General features: G+C 39.4%; 1 protein-coding gene across 3 annotated transcripts in view; it reads left to right on the top strand.

The window, feature by feature from the left end:
- Window positions 1-23,370, top strand: part of pds5b (PDS5 cohesin associated factor B) — a 218,689-nt gene that overhangs the window by 18,851 nt on the left and 176,468 nt on the right. For 2 of the 3 annotated variants that reach the window (XM_067985956.1, XM_067985959.1), the window contains exon 2: window positions 22,980-23,109. In XM_067985956.1, coding sequence (XP_067842057.1) covers window positions 23,002-23,109 — 108 coding nt within the window. In that variant the 5' untranslated portion in view covers window positions 22,980-23,001. Of the gene's footprint in view, window positions 1-12,305; window positions 12,481-22,979; window positions 23,110-23,370 lie in introns of those variants that run through there. The other variant, XM_067985957.1, reaches the window with a different exon arrangement.

Raw genomic sequence — 23,370 nt, 5'->3', positions numbered from 1 at the left:
GTAACCATCAGTTTTTTTTTGTAATGCAAAAAGACCATTATGTTTGTCATTTACTGTGAAACTGGTGCATTTGTGCTTGTTTAATTTTAGTCCTTACATTGGAGATGAGCAGGAATGTGTGTATAATTCTGTAAATTGTTCCGCTTTTCCAATTGGTTTCTACGTTGGATATTGAAAGAAGGATGGATGACTGTTGCTGAATTGATATGTAAGTTTTCTGGTGGTAGTTGATTGAAGACAAAACGTAATTGGAGTAAGAAGTTTTGAAATTCTATTTTTTTAATTTAAAAAAGCTCTTGTCTGCATTTTAAAAAAATGCCTTGACTGGTAATGCATAGGTTATAATCTGTTCCAAAAAAGGACAGTTACAAATGCAGCAGGATATTTATATTGGTATGTTAGAGTGCAGATGAAGTATCTAATGTTCTAGAAAAGTGTTATGTAATTGTATTGCAATCAGCAGCTTTTTAAAAAAAAAAATTGGTTTTGCAAAAGGTGCTTTTCAAATTGATGCTTTAATTTACTTTACTGTTCAATTGATAGAATTTATCTCTCTGAATACAAACTAGGCAGTTCTGCTCTCATAGAAGAATGGTCAATTTTTAAAAAAAACGTTCAGTCCAATGAGCCTACTCCGCCCAGAGCTGGAATCCAATTATTCTATTGCAGATTTCACGACACCAGTTGATTTCCTTTCCTCCTCCAACGCCACCCCCCCCAACTGAATTTAGGGAACACAAATTTTCTTTCCCTCCTCCCTGGGGGGAAAAATATCAAGCTGTGTTGTTAAATACCTCCAGTATCCTTTAATCCCACTTCTCAAGAGATATTGAAAATGAGTCTTTTGACCGAAGTATGTTATCTCTTCTGATATTTCTGTGTTGTAAATTTACATTTTCTATTGAAAGTGGAATGCACCTTTGTCTCAAAATTGCACAAATAAGTTTTACAGAATTGAGTTTCCATAAAAATTGCAAATGGGGGTTCCACAAATAGCTTAGGACCCCGATTTTGCATATGTAATCAATCTCACGCCCACTGCAAACAGGTGCACACCCATTTACAGGCCCGCATGAAAATTGCATTAGGTGGGCCTTGGGCTCTAAGGTTCCTCTGAGGTGTGTGTCTCCGCCCCCCTCTGATATTTCCACTACTGCTTGCTTGTTTTTCAGATGAGGAACATGCAGTTGCATTTGAAAATCACCCCATTGTTTGAGGAACTAAAAGTTAACTTGGTTTTGGTGCTTTGCTGGAAAGAGTGATAAATTGGATTTCACTCTTGTTAACTAACAGTAACTTGCATTAGGTCGTGGTTAAGACTGGGATAAAGAGGATACATGATATGAAAAGACCTCAACAGTGCTTTATCACGTCAATGTCTCATCACGGTTACTTTTATATAGCACTGGCTGTTAGTAAGTCTCTGTGCCATCCATTCTACACCAGTGACATCCCACAAGCCCCAATTAAATGAATGCGCAGTTCATTTTTTGTTTAGTGATATTGGTTGAGAGGAGAATAGCTGGAACATTCTGTTTTTTGAATATTGCTGTGGCATATTTAATGAAGTAGGCAGGAACCCAATGTCTCCTGAAGGATGTCACCTGTAACTGGACAACACTTGTCAGTATTACATTGTAGTGTCGGACGAGATTATGACCTCTAGTCCCGATGTGGGGCTTGAACCCAGAATTGAGAATGCTGGCACAGTAAGATGAGAAGTTTATTCCATTTGTGTCAAAAACCTTGTAACTCAAGTGAGCAAAATGTAAAAGACATATTTTCCTTGAATGGAATAAACTGGATGTTCGATTCCTTCAACTTTGGTGTATGCCCTGGATTTGAAGTTTTAATAGTGATTATTGTAAACACCTGCAGCACATTTGACACTTCCTCTTGTGCTGTAGCCTGTCATCTTGAAATTCCCCAGGGTAAATTAAGTACACAAATTATTGCTGAAATTATTTAATATCAGTTAGTATCATTTTCAGCTGTAACTTATCAAAATATTAACATGCTGCCAAAAATACAAGAGAATGTACAGCTGGTCAGTCAGCATTCATAAAATGAGAGGACAAGTTTATGTTTTAAGTGTATAGTTCTAATAAGAATCAAATTGGCTAATGCTGCATTGTCCTCTTAAATGTTCCACTATTGGTTAAAAAATATTTAGTGCCACAGATTTTTGATATTACTTTTTGCTACATTACCGTGCTATGAAATTTTGGTTTCCTAGAATGGGACAAATTACTGAAGTTGTGGAACACGTACGTAAAAATTGAAAATTCAGTTGTCAGCATTTTTAAATGTAATTCTAATCACTAGCTGAAGTTAGTTAATTTGTGCTGAGCATGCCTGTTTTATTGACCTTTATGATTGTGGGTTATATTGATCTAGCAGTATCACAGTATCCTGCAACATTGCAATGCAGGCTCAGTTCCCATTACCAGATAGCTGATAGTAACCGCTTTCCTCTTCGCATGGCCTTCTATTATAACTTGGAAGTTTTATACAGAATTTATGGCACAGAAACAGGCCATTTGGCCCAACTGGTCTGTGCTGGCTCCATGCTCCTCATGAGCCTGCTCCCACCGTCATCTAACCCTGTCAACATATCCTTGTATTCCTTTCTCCCTCATGTACTTAGCTAGCTTCCCCTTAAATGCATCTATGCTATTCGCCTCAACCACACCATGTGGTAGCAAGTTCCACACTCTTAACTACTCTGAGTAAAGAAGTTTCTCCTCAATTCCTTATTGGATTTGTTAGTGATTATCTTTATATTTAAGGCCTCTAGTTCTGGTCTCCCCCCACAAGAGGAAACAACATCTTTATGTCTACCCTATCGAACCCCTTCATAATTTTGAAGACCTTGATCAGGTCACCCCTCAGCCTTCTCTTTCAGATGAATAGCAAGATCTAATAATAAAATATAACAGAATAGTTCAATCATTAATTGATCAAAAAAAATCTGATCACTTGGGATGGTGAGTACTTCAGCAGTATTGGACTTAGCTGTGATGCTGCTCATGATCTTAACTTTGTTAAGACGTCCCACATAGTGGAAATGTAGGGCACAGCAACCAAAGTGCAAAAATGAATTTCATTAAGTAGAGTTAAAGGGTTCATATGAGGAACCAAAGACTGGTTAATGATTGAAAATCCAGGCAGCAAAAAGTTAAAAGAACTCTCTACTTAGGTCTCGGTTATTTTTTTTAGCATGAAATTGTTCAAACACAGCTAAACTTCAACAAAATTAGTTCGGAGGACATGGGTTTAACCTAAAACGTTACTATTTAAAAAGAACCGTGTCTACAGTCCCTCTCTGCTTTCAGATTGGAAACTGCTACACATGACCTTGTCAGCACAATCTAATCAGATCCAAGAAATCATCACATATTAGAAGGTAACCATGATTGCTTTTGGTATTTATTTATTTGGTATTTGCTATTTATTCAAATGACCATTTAAAAGATACAACTGAAAGCTCAAATAACTTGAAACAACTGAACACTTCAATTTTTTTGTTCAAATTTGAATTTTAAGTTTTTTTTTAACAGAACCTCAATTTATGAGCAAGCTAATGCTGTGACACCCAACTTTGCTGCAAAAAAATAATTTAACAAAGTTGAAATAACTCATCCATTTAAAAGTTGTAGCTGAAAATCTATAAATATTTTAAACTTCAACAAGTCAATAACTCAGTTTATTAAGGAGTCAGTGCTGTGAGAAACCCAAGGTATCTAATTATTTTTAAAAAGGCTAGAAATAAGCAGGCTCCACTACTTTAGATATTAGATCAACAACATGGTTCAAATCTTCAATACCTCAAAGTACATTTTTTCTTACATAGCCAAGTGAGGTATTAGAGTTTAGGATCGCAAAAGTACCAGTCAATGGGGGGGGGGAGAAATGTTTTGACAATAGCTATTTAATGGTTGTTGCTAACATGTTGAGAAGCAGTCTGCAGTGTACCTGTAACACAGTTGGTACTGCACAAGCTTTCAACATGGTGACCTTAAACAAAATACAAAATAAGACCCCTTGGAACAGACTTTCCTAGACACCCCTAGGGGGAGGGAAGGGAGGACAGGAATTCTCCCTTCAACCATTCTCAAGCAGTGGAAAAATTGAGGTCAATAGTAAATTGCCATTTGTGACTTGAGTTTAAGAGAAATAATCTGTGAAGCAATATACTGAACTCGGGGTGGGGGGTAGGATAATTTGCACATCATCGGTACTAGGAACTATGAAAGAGATACGATTGATGAATGTACCACCAATTTTCAAATTATGCATTTCTCGATTTCAGTTGATGCAGGGGATTTACCAGCCTCTGACAACACTAGGGACCCAATGGTGTCAGACAGCACTGACCAGCTGAATTCTTATGCAGGGTGGATGATATCCAATACTTCCAAGGAAGTAATTATTGGTCCAGTAGCACAAGACTAACCTCATACAGGAACCCCTCAACTTAACACTGCAAACACTTTGTGTAGATCAGCCATATTTCATTTGGGATTCTGATGGGATGGTCCTTTTGGACTGACCCAGAATTTATAATCTGATTCATTTTCCCATTTCATTTGGATTAAGAAATTGTACCATTGTTTTATGTACTGCCACACAAGTCAGAACTAGAATGTTTCTACAACATTAGATAGAATTTGCATTTATATAATACATTTCATGTCCCTGGGACATCCCAAGTGTAATCACAGATATGCAGCCAATTTTTCACAAACAGCAGTCAGATAAATGACCAGTGAATGTGTTTTTGTTGGCGTTGGTTGAGGGATAAATGTTGGCCATGATACTACTGGAGAATCTTTTCTCATCTGACATACAGCATCTTTTACAGTGCAGCATTCTCTCTCTCTCTACTGTAAGTGTGGGCTGAGATTATGTGCTGAAGTCCTTGTAGTGGTGCTGGAACCCATGATCTTCTGACTCTGTGACCGTTGAGTCAAACTTGCATGTGTAGTTGTAGGATACATACATCATTCAGAACAATTTAGGCAGTTTTGATAGTTTTGTTTCCTGTAGTATAAGGATCCAAGACAAACTGATGATTAAGTAGCATTTAGTCAAATGAATTGTTGAGTGCATCACACACTGCTGCTTTTCTTCAGGAAAGAAGCCCAGGATGCAGATCATGATGCATTTCATCAGTTCCTTGGCTGCTTCCTGGGTATCTGTCAATCAGGTTCCAGTTGATAGAACATATGAAGTTGCTTTGTGGAGCAATGCGTAAACATATACTGTAGGTGAATCCTTATAGATTTAACATTTACATGGAAGCACCACAAAATGATTTGTTCCTATTTTCAAAAGTTGATTTTTCCATGTAGCAGTCTCTAGTTTTTGGAATGCAGTTTCACAATTATCTGTAGGGAAGTACATGCTTGTAATGGTCAATCTATTTTACTGTAATGCACACTGGGACTTTGCATTCTGCGGTGTGTAAGACCTGATTACTTCTAAATGCAGTTTGTCCTACAGTAGAATACAGTGACCCCTATTATTCTGTTCTCCCACTTTGATTGCTTTTTAGGTTGGATTTGAATATGATTTCTAGAGGTGGAATGCTGCGTTCTAATCAACTGAGCCATTCAATTCCAGGAGTGTTTTTTTTTAAAACAATGTTTTCATTGTAGTTCAGGTGGTTTTTCAATATCTGTTTTCTGAGCTTCCCTCCTTGTTTCCGTCTAAATGCCACTGGCACCTTATTGAAATACCTTGGTGAGATTTAATTATTAAACTTGGATATTTGATTTTATAGACTGTGAATTTCAGTGCTGAGTCCCAGAGTTAAATTTGTGATTTGATACACTCAAACAAAGCAGTAAATTTACTTATCTTTTATAAATCTTAATTTATTTCCAAAGAGAGATTACCACATGTACTGCATGTGTGTATTGCTGGTATTGTAAAATGCCTGATCAGAACAGATTTGTAGGAGTAGTTAGGAAGGGTGCAGAGAGGTGTTTCAAGTTGACATTTTAACTGGTTTAGAGCCCACCTCAAATCTAACAAATGGTGCAAGTTTTCAAAAAATGACTGTGCATAAGAATATAGAGGACAAGAGACCATTGTGAGCTATCTGGCTGGTCCCAAGGTGCAAAAAATATTATACTGCATTCCTTCCTGAATCTCTTTTTATATGGCCAATGTGTGGAAATAGTGATTTTTGTATGAGAAGCTGATCCATTGTTGGCTAATTGCATTGCCGCTTCATAGTTGAGTTGTTGCAAATATTTTCCGCCATATTTTGAAGTAAACAGTTTGTGCGTGAGTGTGCACTATTCCACCTTGCATTTCTCTTTTAGCATATATAAATTTTCAAGGCACTGGTGAACTGGTTGCAAGTTTATGGCAACACAGCCCAAAAATGATAAATTCCAGGAAGGAACGTTAGCACATTTTGATTTTGTTCTTGGATTTTTTTTTTCCCCTGTTACTAGAAATTTAATAATTCTCAAGTTAAATAGACAATCCAACTTCTCTTCCTCAAAACACGTTTAAAGTTTATTTTACCTTTCCTTTGGGCCACTCACTTGTTCTGCTGTGAAGTATTACTATACTAGTCAAGAATGAAACATGAAAGCTAATCAGACACTAATCGCATCAAAAAAAATTCCAGTTTGCTGCCGGTTCATTATTAAGATTTTCATTTGCCCTACACAACTGGGAGGGGAGTAGTTGATCAATTAACTTTTGGTAGAATTTACTAAAGCAAGGGGGACAAACTTTGGATACAATAAAGCAAATAAACCAAAATAAATCTCCTTAGTCGTAGTGTTGTAGTGAGTTTATATTTGTGGGAGAGACAAGAAAAGGTTATTTCTGGGATAGTGGAAAAGAAAAATAAAGTGGGGGGGGGGGGGGGGAGAAATAGTGGAACTGGGTGCATTGGTTGAACACTTTTATTTGGGACCGGTCTTTTTCAAAATCCAACATAAACTGACAGTTGGAACAGAAAATGCTGGAAATATACAGTTCAGTCTGTTTCTATACAGAGAACAAGTGTGTTAATGTTTCAGACATATTGAGTAGGCCATTTAGCCCCTTAAGCCTCTTCCTCCATTCAATTAGATCATGGCTAATTTGTACTGAATCTAAATAAAGGAAATTACAAAAGCATGAGGTGTGAGTTGGCTAGGATAGATTGGGGAACTTTACTAAAAGGGATGACGGTGGATAGGCAATGGCTAATAATTAAAGAACGTGTGCAGGAATTACAACAATTATTCATTCCTGTCTGGCGCAAAAATAAAACAGGAAAGGTGGCTCAACCGTGGCTTACAAAAGAAATTAGGGATAGTATTAGATCCAAAGAGGAGACATATAAAATTGCCAGAAAAAGTGGCAAGCCTGAGGATTGGGAGCAGTTTAGAATTCAGCAAAGGAGGTCAAAGAGATTGATTAAGAGGGGAAAAATAGAGTGAGAGAGTAAACTAGCAGGGAACATAAAAACTGACTGTAAAAGCTTCTATAAATATGTCAAGAGAAAAAGATTAGTGAAGACAAATGTAGGTCCCTTACAGTCAGAAATGGGGGAAATTATAATGGGGAACAAAGAAATGGCAGAACAATTAAACACATACTTTGGTTCTGTCCTCACAAAGGAGGACACAAATAACCTCCTGGAAATGTTAGGGAACCGAGGGTCTAGTGAGAGGGAGGAACTGAAGGAAATCAGTATTAGTAAAAAAAAAATAGTGCTCGGGAAATTAATGGGGCTAAAGGTTGACAAATCCCCAGGACCTGATGATCGACATCCCAGAGTATTAAAGGAAGTGGCCCTGGAAATAGTGGATGCATTGGTGATCATCTTCCAAAACTCCATAGACTCTGGAACACTTCCTACAGATTGGAGGGTGGCAAATGTAACCCCACTATTTTAAAAAGGAGGGAGAGAAAAAACAGGGAATTACAGACCAGTTAGCCTAACATCAGTAGTGGGGAAAATGCTAGAGTCTATTATAAAAGATGTGATAACAGAACACTTGGAGGGCATTAACGGGATTGGACAAAGTCAGCATGGGCTTATGAAAGGGAAGTCATGCTTAACAAATCTACTGGAGTTTTTTGAGGATGTAACTGGTAGAATAGATAGGAGAGAACCATGGATGTGGTGTATTTGGATTTTCAGAAGGCTTTTGATAAGGTCCCACACAAGAGGTTAGTGTGCAAAATTAAAGCACATGGGATTGGGGGGAATATACTGGGATGGATTGACAATTGGTTGACAGACAGGAAACAGAGAGTAGGAATAAACGGGTCTTTTTCAGGGTGGCAGGCAGTGACTAGTGGGGTACTGCAGGGATCAGTGCTTGGGCCCCAGCTATTGACAATATATATCAATGATTTGGATGAGGGAACTAAATGTAATATTTCTAAGTTTGTAGACGACACAAAGCTGGGGTGGAATGTGAGCTGTGAAGAGGACGCAGAGAGGCTCCAATGTGATTTAGACAAGTTAGGTGAGTGGGCCAGAAGATGGCAGATGCGGATAAATGAGAGGTTATCCACTTTGGTTGTAAAAACATATGAGGCAGATTATTATCTGAATGGTGATAGATTGGGAAAAGGGAATGTGCAACGAGACCTGGGTGTCCTTGTACATCAGTCGCTGAAAGCGAGCATTCAGGTACAGCAAGCAGTTAGGAAGGCGAATGATATGTTGGCCTTCATTGCAAGAGGATTTGAGTACAGGAGCAGGGATGTCTTACTGCAGTTATACAGGGCCTTGGTGAGACCACATCTGGAGTATTGTGTGCAGTTTTGGTCTCCTTATCTGAGGAAGGATGTCCTTGCCGTGGAGGTAGTGCAACGAAGGTTTACCAGACTGATTCCTGGGATGGCAGGACTGAAGTATGAGGCCTATAGTCACTAGAGTTTAGAAGAATGAGAGGTGATCTCATCGAAACATATAAAATTCTAACAGGACTAGACAGACTAGATGCAGGGAGGATGTTCCCGATGGATGGGGAGTCCATAACCAGGGGTCACAGTCTCAGGATACGGGATATGCCATTTAGAAGCGAGATGAGGAGAAATTTCTTCACTCAGAGGGTGGTGAACCTGTGGAATTCTCTACCACAGAAGGCAGTGGAGTCCAAGTCGTTAAATATATTCAATAAGGAGATAGATATATTTCTTAATGCTAAAGGGATCAAGGGATATGTGGGGAAAAAGCGGGAACAGGGTACTGAGTTGGACAATCAGCCACGATCATTTTGAATGGTGGAGCAGGCCCGAAGGGCCGAATGGCCTACTCTTGCTCCTATTTTCTATGATTCTTTGTACCAAGACTCCACCGTTGCTGCATTTCCCTTCATGCCCTTACCTAGTCAAAGTCTTACTGATGTCCGTCTTGAAAATTTAAATTAACCTCGCATCCACAGCCTTTTGGGGGGAAGAGAGTTCCAAATTTCTACTACCTTTTGTGAAAAATTGCTTCTTGATTTCACTCCTAAATGACCTAGCTCTAATTTTAGGGCTGTGCCCCATTGTTCTGGATTCCCGTAATAAGAGGAAACAGTTTCTCTGTATCTACCATATTGAATCCTTTTATTGTTTAGAAGACCTCTATTAGATCACTCCTCAACCATATATATTCAACGGATCACAAGCCAAGTTTATGCAGCAGTCCTAATTTAACCCTTTCAGCCCCAGTGTCATTCTGATGAATTGTGCCGTACCTCCTCCAAGGCCAATATATCTTTCCAGAGGTTTGGTGGCTAAAAGTGAATGCAGTATTCCAGATGGGGTATCACCAAAGCTGTCCACAACTGAAGCATTGCTTATTCATCTTTTGTATTCCAACCCCTTTGAGATAAAGATCAACATTCCAATCGCCTTTTTGATAATTATTTGTACCTGTACACTAGCTTTTAGTGATCTGTGCACATGGACACCTAAATCCCTTAACACCTCCAAAGCCCTTCACTGGAATTAAAGAACAAATGATGAACAAGCATTTTAATAGAATCAATACAAAGCAGAGAAAAAAATTAACGGAAGTATCCTAGGAAGAGCTGGCAAAATATAATGAAGTCTGTTGGCTGACAAGTGGGTTTGTCTGTGATTTGTATCTTGCTCTGTTGTCATTTGAATTCTGAGGTGACAAGGATGACTTGCCCAGAAAATGGCAGTCATACTGGTGCAGTAAGGACTGCTGTTCTGAAGTTGGGATTCAGGCACATTATTACTGTTGATTCATCTGACCTGGATGTGTGGAGGGAAAAAAAACATTGATTCCCATTCCTTTATCTTTTCTGTCATATTCATAGAATCATAGAGCACAGAAGGAGGCCATTTGGCCCATCGTGCTTGTGCTGGCTCTTTGAAAGAGCTATCCAATTGAGAAGCAAGTGTTGGGAGCAGAAGGCAAATCAGAGACTTGTCTCTCTTTTAAGATGTGGAGATGCCGGTGATGGACTGGGGTTGACAATTGTAAACAATTTTACAACACCAAGTTATAGTCCAGCAATTTTATTTTAAATTCACAAGCTTTCGGAGGCTTCCTCCTTCGTCAGGTGAACGATGTGAAAAATCACCTGACGAAGGAGGAAGCCTCCGAAAGCTTGTGAATTTAAAATAAAATTGCTGGACTATAACTTGGTGTTGTAAAATTGTTTACAATTCTCTTAAGAGGCACTGACCCTGGTGAGCTCTTGGTTCTCTTTTTCCTATTATCAGTGATAGTGTGTTGGTGTTACTTGCCCAGAAGGAAATTTTTTCCCCCCATGGCATTGTGATCAATTATTGCAGCTGCAACTTTGTACTTCCTGGGTTAGAAAGACATAACCCTGGCATAGGAGGGCATTACAAGTCTGATACTTGGGTGTTAGCTAATATCCAAGACAGAAAGTCTCTGCATAACTGTTAAGTGTTCATGTGTCATGACATCACAATGTTACTACAAAATGAATCCCCAGGAGCTTTGATCTGTTTTTGGAGGTTCCTGTGTGAATAAGATTTTCATACCCGAAGTGAACTCTAGTTATTTTGCTCTGAGTTTCATGGCAGTGTCAATGTGCCTTGACTGTATTGCATACAGATTAGGATACTCTAAATTCGAAAGAACGCATGCTTTGGAGAGGGTTTAGAGAAGTCAGGGACACGTGGCTCAGAGTTGGAAGAGATCACCAAAACAGAACTTGCATTCATTAGAGAAAAGGAGTGATCAATGTGGTTTCAAAGCTAACAAGTCTCTTAGAATTCTAAGAATCTCTCAAATTTTTCTTCCTTTTATTTGCTCCCAATCCTGGTTCAGAATGGTAAATATTTGGAGTAGTCTTGGGAAAATGCATTTATCTTTTTAATAAAAAAAAAAGCAGCATACATTATTTTTAGAAGACCATGGAAAGTATTTGGTAGTCTCAAGAGTAATATACTGTGAATTGGAGCCTGAATCCTGCATTAATAAAGATGCTAAATTTTTTTGACCATGGTAATTGGATGTTCTATTTCTTAAGACTCTGATCTTTTTATACTCAGAAGGCTTCTTTCACAGTTATATTGGCAGGTTTTTGCTTCTTTTCACTAGAATACCTGCAATTAATAGATCTGTATGACAGAAAACAGTGAAAACCATTGTGGAACTTGGAAACCAGCTATGCAGACTCCTGTACAACAGCAAATGGAAGAGATTTTGATCTGATGCCTTGGCTAAAAATGAAATGTCTTCAATTTTATATAATGTGGAGATTATTCCCTGCCAATTTGAAGACTTGTTTTGTCAGGGTGTTTCTGGCAGCTTTATTTAACGCTGACCTTCACTTAAGAATGTTATGTAGGAGATCATCCAAAGTATAGTTTTATGAATTGGGTTTCGAATATCAGAATGCTAAAAAAACTTTAAGTTTTGTAAGAGGAGCAACGGTGACCCAAGGCATGACCTCTTTAAAGCAACTGATACTCACAGCAGCACCAATATACTGTGATGCCCAAACATTCATTGCAGTTTTTAAGTTCAGTATTTTTAGATCAGAAACAGAAAATGCTGGAAAAACTCAGCAGATCCGGCAGCATCTGTGGCGAGAACAGACAATACTTGTCACATATGGACCCTTTATCAGATATAGTTCTTTGTGTTGATATGTTCAGTTTCTAGTTCATAAAGGACAGAGTTCCAACAGTTTACAAGACAACAGAAACAGCCAGGAGCACATACAGTATTATATACCCGGGGCTTGCTAATTGCAGGTCTTATATACATCCTCTCTGTTCTCTCCACAGGTGCTGACTGACATATTGAGTGTTTCTGCAATTTCTGGTTTTATTTCAGATGTCTGCCACCTGCAGTGTTTTACTTCAACATCAGTGATTTTGTTGCACAGGGAGTTGCAGAGTGAAATCTGAGTAGTGGTCAGTATGTGCTGAGATGTTGCAAGTCATCAGAGCTGTGCGGTTCAAGTAGGTGCTGAAGATTAAGGTTGATGTCCTCACAGGAATTGGTGATTTGTGGTAAGTTCATACCACAAGTATGCTTGGGCCCAATTGCATTAAGAAGGCTAATTTCATTTCCCTTGATTGCTGCTTCTGTGGTGAGCACAACAGAACCAACTGACTGCCTGAAGAGCACACTGAGGCAAGTGCACAGTGAGGTCATAGACTGCACCCCCCCCACCCCCCACGCCCCGATTAACTTGTATAACAAAATTATTATAAATGCACTTCAAGACGTGGGAAAGGGATTTAGGGTGAGGGAAATAATAGCCAAGTTTTCTGTTCCTGGTTACTATTCAGTCACCACTGATGGTGTAAATGCTCTATGAAGGAAGGGTTAGGCTCAGCTTAGTCAACCTCCCCCTGTCTGTGGTGAAGAAGCCTGTGGATACTTGCTGTCCACACTAACACATATTGAAGTGTTATTTGGGTAAAGTAACCGAGGGCTATCAGTACCCCTGGAACTGGAACCCAGGAGAAAACTGGAAGGGGTAGCCAGTACAGTGTGTTATCAGATGGTTAAACCAAGCCTGACTTCAGTACTTAATTGTTTAACCGTGTTGAATGAAAGAACATGTCTTTTTCTTGGAGTCCATTAGAAATACTTAGAAATGGCATTTAAAAAATACAGAAACCTTCCTAATGTTTTCTGAAAATGTAGCACCAAGTCATTAACAGCAGACACTGCTATAAGACAACTACATTAACTAAATCAATTGCAAGATAGATAAAATACAGACGTGTTTATACTACACCTTAAAGCTACAGTGCTGCATAATTGCTTGTTTGGGGGGGAAAAAAGTAAAAAATATTACCCCAACATGTATTCATATAACCACACATTTCAATGATGGCCTAACAAACTGCTATCTTAGAAGTATGCATTTTGTTTTCACTGAGCCAGTGTTTTGATCATGGTCGTGCCAGCTTTGGGCCAGTTGGTTTTCAGTTTCTCAATGAAAGAACAGGAGAGTTGCAGACCTGACACTAACATTAATTTACAACTTGAGTAAACAGCCAAGAATTGTATGCAAAAATAGTAACCTCCAATAAAAATTTACATTAGAAATATCTTTAGTTGTTACCCAAAAAAGTGGAATTAATGCTGCAGCTAATTATGTAGCAGGGTAATGCACATTGCATTTTTAAAAATTCATTCTCGGGATATGGGTGTTGCTCGCAAGGCTTGCATTATTGCCAATCCCTAGTTGCTAAAAGCATTGAATTGTTTTTCAATTAATTTCTAGCGAAGTACTGTTTGCATTGAATAAATACCACAGTTGCAAAAAATAAAAGGTGCCTATTCTACTTTTTGCCTCTGCCTCTCTGGAGTAGGTAACACCTCTCTGTCTGAACACGGTGATTGCCTTGGCAACGGGCAGTTGCAAAGACTATCTGTAATCACCATGTATTGTTCTGTGATTTATAAATGCGTAGGCTTCGAGGAGTTCCTGACATTTACCTGAGGAAGGAGGAAGCCTCCGAAAGCTTGTAAATTTCAAATAAAATCGTTGGACTATAACTTGGTGTTGTAAAATTGTTTACAATTGTCAACCCCAGTCCATCACCGGCATCTCCACATCTCTGGAGTCGTAAAGAATAAAACAATTTCATATTTAATCAGCAATTTTTTACATTACTTGGAAAATGGGTGAAAGTGGGTGAGGCTTGCAGCCAACTTTGTTTGTAAATGGTTAATCTTTCTGTCACTCATAAGTACCTCCAGAAATTAACTCTGAAAACATTTATTTTAATAAGATGAGGCCCAAAGTACTTTTTTGGCTAAAATGTAAGAACAACTTATGACACAACTTCCAGTATTTTCCTACCAAAAAATAATTAGAATTCCATTCACCTGAAGTAAACAGCCATTAAATGTAAACAATAGGATAGTGTGTTGCTGCTTGACATGCGTTTTCCAGACAAAAATTAATAGCTTTTATTTGCAAGTCCAAATGAAAACTTACTTGAGTCATTCATCCAGTTAGTATTTTAAAACACAAACTGAAATGCAAGGAGACACCGTTTGTTTCCCACTGAGGAAAATAGTGTTTGAATTCTAACGCCAGCAAAAAAATTGCAGTCGGTGTGCAAATTAGTAGTCAGTCATAATAGCAGCCTGTGTTTCTGTCTCATTCACTCACACATGGCCTCTTTCTCCATAAATACTCCACATAAACTTTTAACTGAATTATGCTTTTGAAATCTGACTTCTTTTCCAAATTGTTTGAAGAAAAGCTAACCAAGCTGATATTGTTGGAGGCTGAAGAGAAACATTTTTTCCAGTTGGATGGATGAAATACAACTGATGCGCACAACACATGATCAGAATGCTGCATCTCTTTCAACTAACAGTCACAGCTCTGGGTAAAAATATCAAGTTGAAGCCCAGGCTTTTGGGGAGAGGCTGAGTACCTCAAGTAAAAACATTAATGAATGTGATCAAAGACACAAACAAGTTTACAGATAACTTGAATCATGCTTTAGAAATTTCAGTTACTGAGAAAGGTGGCAGACGAAAATATTTTCAGTGAACATTGGGGCAGATCCTGGAGAGAGAGGTCCTAGGGTGTGGGAGCATTGGGGATGGTTCCAGGCTCGGCCATGATTTAGGGGTTTGTGAGCATTGGGATAGGGTTCTGGGAGTGGCTGTAAATCCTTGAGGTCCAGGAGAATTCAGGAGCTGTGGGGGAAGGTAGAATCTGCCAGTATTGGGAATGGCAACTGTTGGGGTCTGCCTATGTTGGAGGGCGGAGGGAACGGTTTAGCAGCTTTGAGGGAAGAAGCCAGGATACTGAGATTTGAACAGCCCTTGGTCATTTTCGAACCACTGAGGGCCCCCACCGGCTTCCCACCCGTTACCCCCTCTCCCAAATTGTCCACAGCTGCTTTTGGGAATGCCCTCACTGCTTCCTGCATTGGCTGCCAGTTCCAGCCTAAAGCAGTAAAAAGCACCAAGTGCATTGAGTGAGTTTGCTGATGTACAGATTTTGTAATGAACAAAAAAAACTTCAAAACACTCAAGTTCATCAGTTACTTAGTTTCCAAGTTGTTGTGCAAAAAAATTACCTTTTTAAGCCCCCCAAAAATAATTATTGTCTTTTTCACAAGATTTTTTTTGAGTCACAATGACGGGAGAAACTTGGCATGATTGACCTGTCAATCTGGAGGATTCCAATAATTGAAATGCATTTTCTAGAGATATTTTAATCACTTAAAAGAACTAAATACTGTTTGACTTTTCCATGAAATCCATTCTCAATAAACTTGTCTTCTCTTAGCCAGAGCAAACAAAAATAGCTGCAGGTGTTACTCATCACAGATGTCCGATTTGAGGTATATTAAGCAGTTCATAATTGGAAAAGGAACCGTTGTTAATTAAATGTGAATATTTCCTGAAATAAACATGGAGAATTTAATTTCTGGCTTCTTCCATAGTCTTTCAGAAAAAGCAAATTTGCTCTCAAATGCACACAGGATAGGGAGAAATCTCCAATTTGGTTCAAAAAACAATTAATGCATTCTAGGAAGTTCTGCAAACTACATGCTTAGAATGCACAAATATGTTTGGTAATTCCCTTCAATTGTACCAGGGGAAAATATTCATTGGAAGCTCAGGCTTTTGAGACAGACCAAGGCCTTGAAGTAAGAACTTTAATTCAGGTATTAAAAACAGTGGATACATTGAATCGAATTACTAAGAAATATGTAATTTTTAACTTTTTTTCCTAATGTTAAAAATAAGGTTTTAAACAAGGTGCACAAAAATGTTTTCAAAAACCATTGATTTGATTGGTTAACCTTTTCTCCCTTTTTATTGTTTGGTTTTGGAGTTGCTAGTCGAAAGACTTATTATAACTAGATACAAGTAGTTTCAGACTCAATATTTGCTTGTGGTAAAGCATCCCATGTTCTAATAACCTGTGCAGAGGAAAAAAAATGCTAACCCCTCATTTTTTATCATCCTGAGTCTATGACCAATTTGCCAACCAGTGGTGGTAATGTTTCATTATTATGCTCTCAAAACCTTTCATGATTTTGAAAACTCTTGTTCCCATTTTAAAAAAACCTCAAATATTTAATGTTTTTCTTGGTAACTATAACCTTTTATTCTTGGTGTCAAACTCGTGAATCTTAGCTGCATCTTATCTATGGCCTTAACGTCCTTCCTATAATAGGGTGCTTAAAACTCCAATGGTGTAACCAATGTATTGTGAAATTCAACATCACTTCCTTGCTTTTGCATTTAGAGCTTCTATATATAAAACTCAGAATCCCATTTGTTTTTTATGGGATTATTTGACCTGCATTCTTCAATCTCTGTTCCTCGAATCTGTATTCTTCCTTTCACTGTTCCTTCCAGAAATGTACTACTTAACACTTCTCTGCATTGAAGTAAGTCTGCCACCTATCCACTAATCTTGCATTCTTTCTCATTGTTTGCCATGCTTCCTAATTTGGTGGTATCAATAAACTTCCATGATATTCCTCTTGTACCTGAATGGAAAATAATGTGCCAGTGCGCACATCAGAAATGCACCATTATCCACATCCTGCCAATCCCTCAAAAAAAACATTTTCTTTCTCCACAATGCAGAAAGCAGTGAGAACTTCTTCTAAATGCACCTATAAGTGAGAACTCACCCCGTACGAACTAGAACATGACTTTCGATGCACCATTTCTGGTAATGTCGCATTGCTTAGGGGGTCAGGCAAAGACTTTTATTACTGTAGTAGCTTACTGGATATGACACAAATCCTCCACTATATCCAAAATCTAGGAGATTACAGGAAGAATAAATATTGTAGTCCATGGCTTGGGCTATAAACTGAAGCATAGGTTAATTAGAATGATAGATAAGCAGTAGCAAGAGACGGTGTAGCCGCTGGCATTTTTTTTACAGAACTTTTAACACTCTCCTCCTTTTCAGTTATAAAAGTAACTAGACCTGAGACTTCACTAGTTTAACTGGTACTGCTAAACATGGATATGGACCCACATTGTACATGGGAATTCTTAATAGCCCATGGTGCTCCTGCACGAACTACAGCACAGTAATACAGGAAGAACTGGTCAGCTGGGAGCACAGTGCTTGGGATTGTGTCTCCTACCACTTGAATTTGAAAACTGGGATACAGGAAAATGAAAGGGGTCTTCCATAGTTGAACCAAGCCTATCAAATTAACGTGATGGTTTCTGGACAAAGTGAGCAATCTGTGTAAGAGGCTTCTACTTACTTTGCAATCAGATATTTATGCATAGAAATAATGCATTCCTGACCATTATGTCTATCATTTCCAACATCTGTGCAAAGAGTTACTAGTAATCACAGTTGAAGTGACTAGTGTTAGTTCTCAAGTAGGTGATCTGAATTGTGGACATGATTTGAATTGTGACACAGCTACTATAAACACCCTAATTAGCCTGTACTTTTCTAAGTTCGCTAATTTTATCCTGTGTTATGACCTCCGTCTACCCACAACCAAGTTGAGACTAACCTATGATTTCCTGGGTTATATGCTACCCTTCCTTTGACACCATTCTGCTTTCTGAAAATTTTTTGGAAAAGGATTTTTTGTCTCATCTTCTCCCCAGCCTCTTAATATTCTGAGATGCATACCATCTGGTTATAGAAAATTTTTATAGTAACTTTTCTACTTTAATCTTTAAGACTGTATCCTTTTGCATATTTAACGCAAGTAATGACTTTCCACATCCTCAAGTATTTTGGCAGTCCCACTTTCACTGATGCAAAATAGTTACGAAGCACCTATGCCATTCCTTCGCTTTCATATGAAATGTACCTCTTGATCTCTAAATGGACCTGTTCCTCTGTCAACTCTTCTTTGAGAAGAAGAAAATCCCTTGTTTCTTTAATTATCTTCTTTCTTACGTAAGAAATAGGAGCAGGAGCAGGCCGTACGGCCCCTCGAGCCTGCTCCGCCATTCAATAAGATCATGGCTGATCTGCGACCTCAACTGCATTTTCCTGCCCTATCCCCATATCCCTTGATTCCCCTAGAGTCCATGAATTTATCTATCTCAGCCTTGAATATATTCAACGACTCAGCATCCACAGCCTTCGGGGGTAGAGAATACCAAAGGTTCACAACCCTCTGAGTGAAGAAATTTCACCTAATCTCAGTCTTAAATGGCTGACCTCTTTATCCTGCGACTATGCCCTCTAGTTCTAGACCCTCCAGCCAGGGGAAACATCCTCTCAGCCTCTACCCTGTCAAGCCCCCTCAGAATCTTATGTTTCAATGAGATCCACCTCTCATTCTTCTAGAGTATAGGCCCTCTGTCCTTTTGAGCCTCCCTTCAATACTTTCTGTATTTCTCATTGGCACAGTAAGTGCCGATTACAAGTGCTGAATTGTATCTTGCCACTCTGGCATTGATGGTGTGACATCCTGCACCATGTCGTTTTTTGAAATAAAAGCAGTGTGAATGCAATTGTCTTTTTTTTTAATTGAATTAATTTCTGGAATTCAATGAAAAATACTGTGCCACCAAAGTATGTATGGTGCAACTTTTGGGCACTCCAAAGATTAAAAAATGGCAAATTAGGTCTCTCTCTTTACCTTTGTATGTTTCTTTCTGGGTTGTGCCTCTCCTATGGCTGAGTGGGTGCGGAGGGCAGCCCCCAGATTGTCACCAGTGTTGACTGCTAAGAGGCACCCACTTCCCTATGCAGCGTGGCTGAGGTCAAGAATTCAATGGACTGCTGTCGTGCTTTGTGTTGGTACTCCATTTCCCTGCTTTTTCTTTAGGGAACATCTTTTGAAAATCGGAATGAGCAGTGCATGTTTGGGGGAGGGGAAAGAAATACCACACATTATATCTTCAGCCAGCATAGCTATTGCACAGATGTAAGCATAGTGCACTACACTGACTCTGAAGCCTGCCAAATGTAATTTATTTACATGACATAGTTCAATCCCTTGTATGAATGCCTAAATATTGTACTAAAGCAATTCATGTAATTGGCAGAAATCAATGGGTAAAGCCGAAGTATTCATGCTTGGTTATAGTGTATTTGAGAATGTGATTTTTCTCAATTAAAATAAGGTTATCCTTTTTCTATAATAGATGTCAGAAAACAATGTGCATGTATACATGGTGCTAGTGTATTTTTTTTTTGTTTAAAATCTCTGTGCCTGATTATCAGTGAGTCTCTTAACCAGTTACTTCAGTGTGGGATGGGGAAGTACAAATATTGTACAACTATTGTGCCTGAAATTATGAGGATGTTTACACAAAGCTCAGTTCCAGATATTTACTATGCTTCATTCATTAGTGTTAAGTATTAAATTACACAAATTTATTCCATAGGTCCAGGCATAATACAAAAAATGCAAACATTTTAAGATTAATTGTATTGTTGTGGTATAGGAAGGCTCCCCTGATAGCTGAGGCTAAATCCCCTTGTGGTTATGGCACCGAACCAAAGCAATTGGGAAGGTCACATCTTCAATTCGAAGTCTGAGCTGAGTTTGCTGATCTCAGTTAGAGTGGTAGTGGTTTGGCCTTGGTGACCCTGGGATAGTGAGAGGAAACTTCACTTGCACAAAGTTATGTAGTGACTCTTGCTGAAGAATATGCTCATGTTGATGGCTACTGACAGCTGTAATACCATCCCTGGTTGAATAAGCCATAGATTGTTGTTCAGAGTGACACACTGGGTACTGGAGTGCTGATAGCATGCATGGCACCACATGTGGGGAAGAGTTGCTGCCTTTTGTTGAGATGGGGAGGGGAGCAATTGTGTTAAACTTTCAGATAGACATTTAGTCTGAACTTGGTAGTGAAGAGCTTTCGTTTAGTTTTTGTCAATGTTCATGGCAACATTGAAGGTATAGCACCTGTAGCAATTGAGTGTGTTGAATGATTGGTATGTGTTGGGGAATCTGATTTGTCACATTGCTTATCCGCCATCCAGTACTGGATGAGCAAAAATTTTCTCCAATTAAGTATTGTGAAGACTGAAGTCATTGTCTTTAGTCCCAGCCACCGACTCCATCCCTCTCCCTGGCCACTGTCTGAGGCTGAACCAGACCATTTGCAACCTTGGTGTCCCACTTGACACTGAGATGAGTTTCCAACCACATATCTGCTCCATCACCAATACCACCTACCTCTGTAATGTTGCTCGTGTCTCAGCTTATCTGTTGCTGCAACCCTCATCCATGCCGTTTGTTACTTCTAGAATTGTCTATTCCAATGCTCTTCTGTCCTGCCTCCCATCTTCCACCCTCCATAAGCTTGAGATCATCCAAAACTCTGCTGACCGTATACTAACTTGCACCAAGTCCTGTTCACCCATCACTCCTATGCTCGCTGGTCCGGGAACACTTCGATTTTAAAATTCCCATCCTTGTTTTCAAACCTCTCCATGGCCTCACCCCTCCCTATCTCTATAATCTCCTCCAGCGCTACAACTCTCCGTGATCTCTGTGCTCCTCCAATTCTTGCCTCTTGTGCATCCCCGATTTTAATTGCTCCAGTGTTGGCAGCCGTGCCTTCAGCTGCATAGGCTCTAAGCTCTGGAATTCCCTCCGTAAACAGCTCCGTCTCTCTCTACACCTGCGCCTTTTAAGATGGTCCTTAAAACCAGCCTCTTTGACCAAGCTTTTGGTCACCTGTACTAATATCTCCATGTGTGGCTTGGTGTCATATTTTGTTAGCACTCCTGTGAAGCGCTTTGGGACGTTTTACTTTGTTGAATGCAAGTTGTTGGTATCCTTCAATATGGATGGATTGCTAACCAGTGCTGTTAAGTTTTCAGCACACCTTTGGACAGGGAACCCACATTGTGTTTAGACGACTGTAGTTGAGTTTGCCCTTTCAAGAATGAGAGATTTGCTCCGTGATTTCACGCTGGAGTTATTCCACTGGATCGACCTATTGTGCTCAGAGTTTAAATTCAGTCCCGATGGGATAAAAGTGTCCTGTCTGCTGACAAAGTGTCCTATGTAAAATTGGTTTGTGCAGTCTCAGTTCACTTCCTGCTGGGCATGGGCCTACAGCACATAGAAACGTAGAAAATAGGAGCAAGAGTAGGCCATTCGGCCCTTCGGTCCTGCTCCGCCATTCAAAATGATCGTGGCTGATCATCTAACTCAGTACCCTGTTCCCACTTTTTCCCCATATCCCTTGATCCCTTTAGCATTAAGAAATATATCTATCTCCTTCTTGAATACATCTAATGACTTGGCCTCCCTGCCTTCTGTGGTAGAGAATTCCACAGGTTCACCACCCTCTGAGTGAAGAAATTTCCCCTCATCTCGCTTCTAAATGGCATACACCCTATCCTGAGACTGTGACCCCTGGTTCTGGACTCCCCAGCCATTGGGAACATCCTTCCTGCATCTAGTCTGTCTAGTCCTGTTAGAATTTTATATGTTTTAATAAGATCACCTCTCATTCTTCTAAACTCAAGTGAATATAGGCCAAGTCGACCCAATCTCTCCTCATATGTCAGTCCTGCCATCCCAGGAATCAGTCTGGTAAACCTTTGTTGCACTTCCTCCATGGCAAGGACATCCTTCCTCAGATAAGGAGACCAAAACTGCACACACTATTCCAGATGTGGTCTCACCAAGGCCCTGTACAACTGCAGTACGACATCCCTGCTCCTGTACTCAAATCCTCTTGCAATGAAGGCCAACATACCATTCGCCTTCCTAACTGCTTGCTGCACCTGAATGCTCGCTTTCAGCGACTGGTGTACAAGGACACCCAGGTCTCGTTGAACCTCCCCTTTTTCCAATCTATCACCATTCAGATAATCTGCCTTTCTGTTTTTACAACCAAAGTGGATAACCTCACATTTATCCACGTTATACTGCATCTGCCATCTTCTTGCCCACTCACCCAACTTGTCCAAATCACATTGGAGCCTCTTTGCATCCTCCTCAACTCACATTCCACCCCAGCTTTGTGTCGTCTGCAAACTTGGAAATGTGACGTTTAGTTCCCTCATCCAAATCATTGATATATATTGCGAATAGCTGTGGCCCAAGCACTGATCCCTGCAGTACCCCACGAGTCACTGCCTGCCACCCGGAAAAAGACCTGTTTATTCCTATTCTCTGTTTCCTGCCTGTCAACCAATTCTCAATCCAAAGCACAAAAGCTGTCCCTCGTTTTATGTGAAATGCCCTGGGGTGTTTCTCTATTAAAGGTGCTACATAAATGCCAGTTGTTGTGGTTGGACTAGTATTTGGTAACCTCACTCACACAGGATCACTGGTGTAGGAAATGGGAGAAAATCATATTGGTGCAGTGGGGCGTGCTCTTTTGGGCCTGGGGCAGAGTAGAAGGAGTTTCACTTTGCACTTGGCTGCACTATACTTGACATGTGAGGACTTGGTGCTGATAGTACAAGTATCTGAAATGGGACGAGATGTATTCACCAGCACTAACATCCTTCACCCTGCTGAGCACAAAAACAATTTGTTTAAAATTTTTAAAAAAAATTTACACTTGCTAACTTGTGCTCTTTCTTTTTAAGGGAGGAAACGTGAACTCTAACCATGGCTCACACAAAGCCTAAGGTCAATGATGGAAAAATTACATACCCCCCTGGGGTAAAAGAAATCTCTGACAAAATATCAAAGGAGGAAATGGTTCGAAGACTTAAGGTTTGTTGTGAATTGTTTAGTTCTGTTTGAACAAATGGAAATCACAGTACTTATACTACTCTCAGTCCAGTAGTTCGATAGAAATGATACAAGATTGAATGTTTGCATGTATAGAGAAACTAGATAGTTGAGGTTACTGTAAAGAAAAGGCATGTTGTCTGCAGAATGTCACATTGCCCTGTATCTACAGTGCAGTGTGACTTTCAGTAAAATACAAATCTAAATTTGTTAGTGGTAAGTATTAGTGATGTATCAGACTGT

Source organism: Heptranchias perlo, chromosome 6, assembly GCF_035084215.1.
Source record: "Heptranchias perlo isolate sHepPer1 chromosome 6, sHepPer1.hap1, whole genome shotgun sequence".
In the NCBI taxonomy this organism is placed as follows: Eukaryota; Metazoa; Chordata; class Chondrichthyes; order Hexanchiformes; family Hexanchidae; genus Heptranchias; species Heptranchias perlo.
Note: the sequence above shows the minus strand (reverse complement) of the source record. Positions and strands in the feature narration are given on the sequence as shown.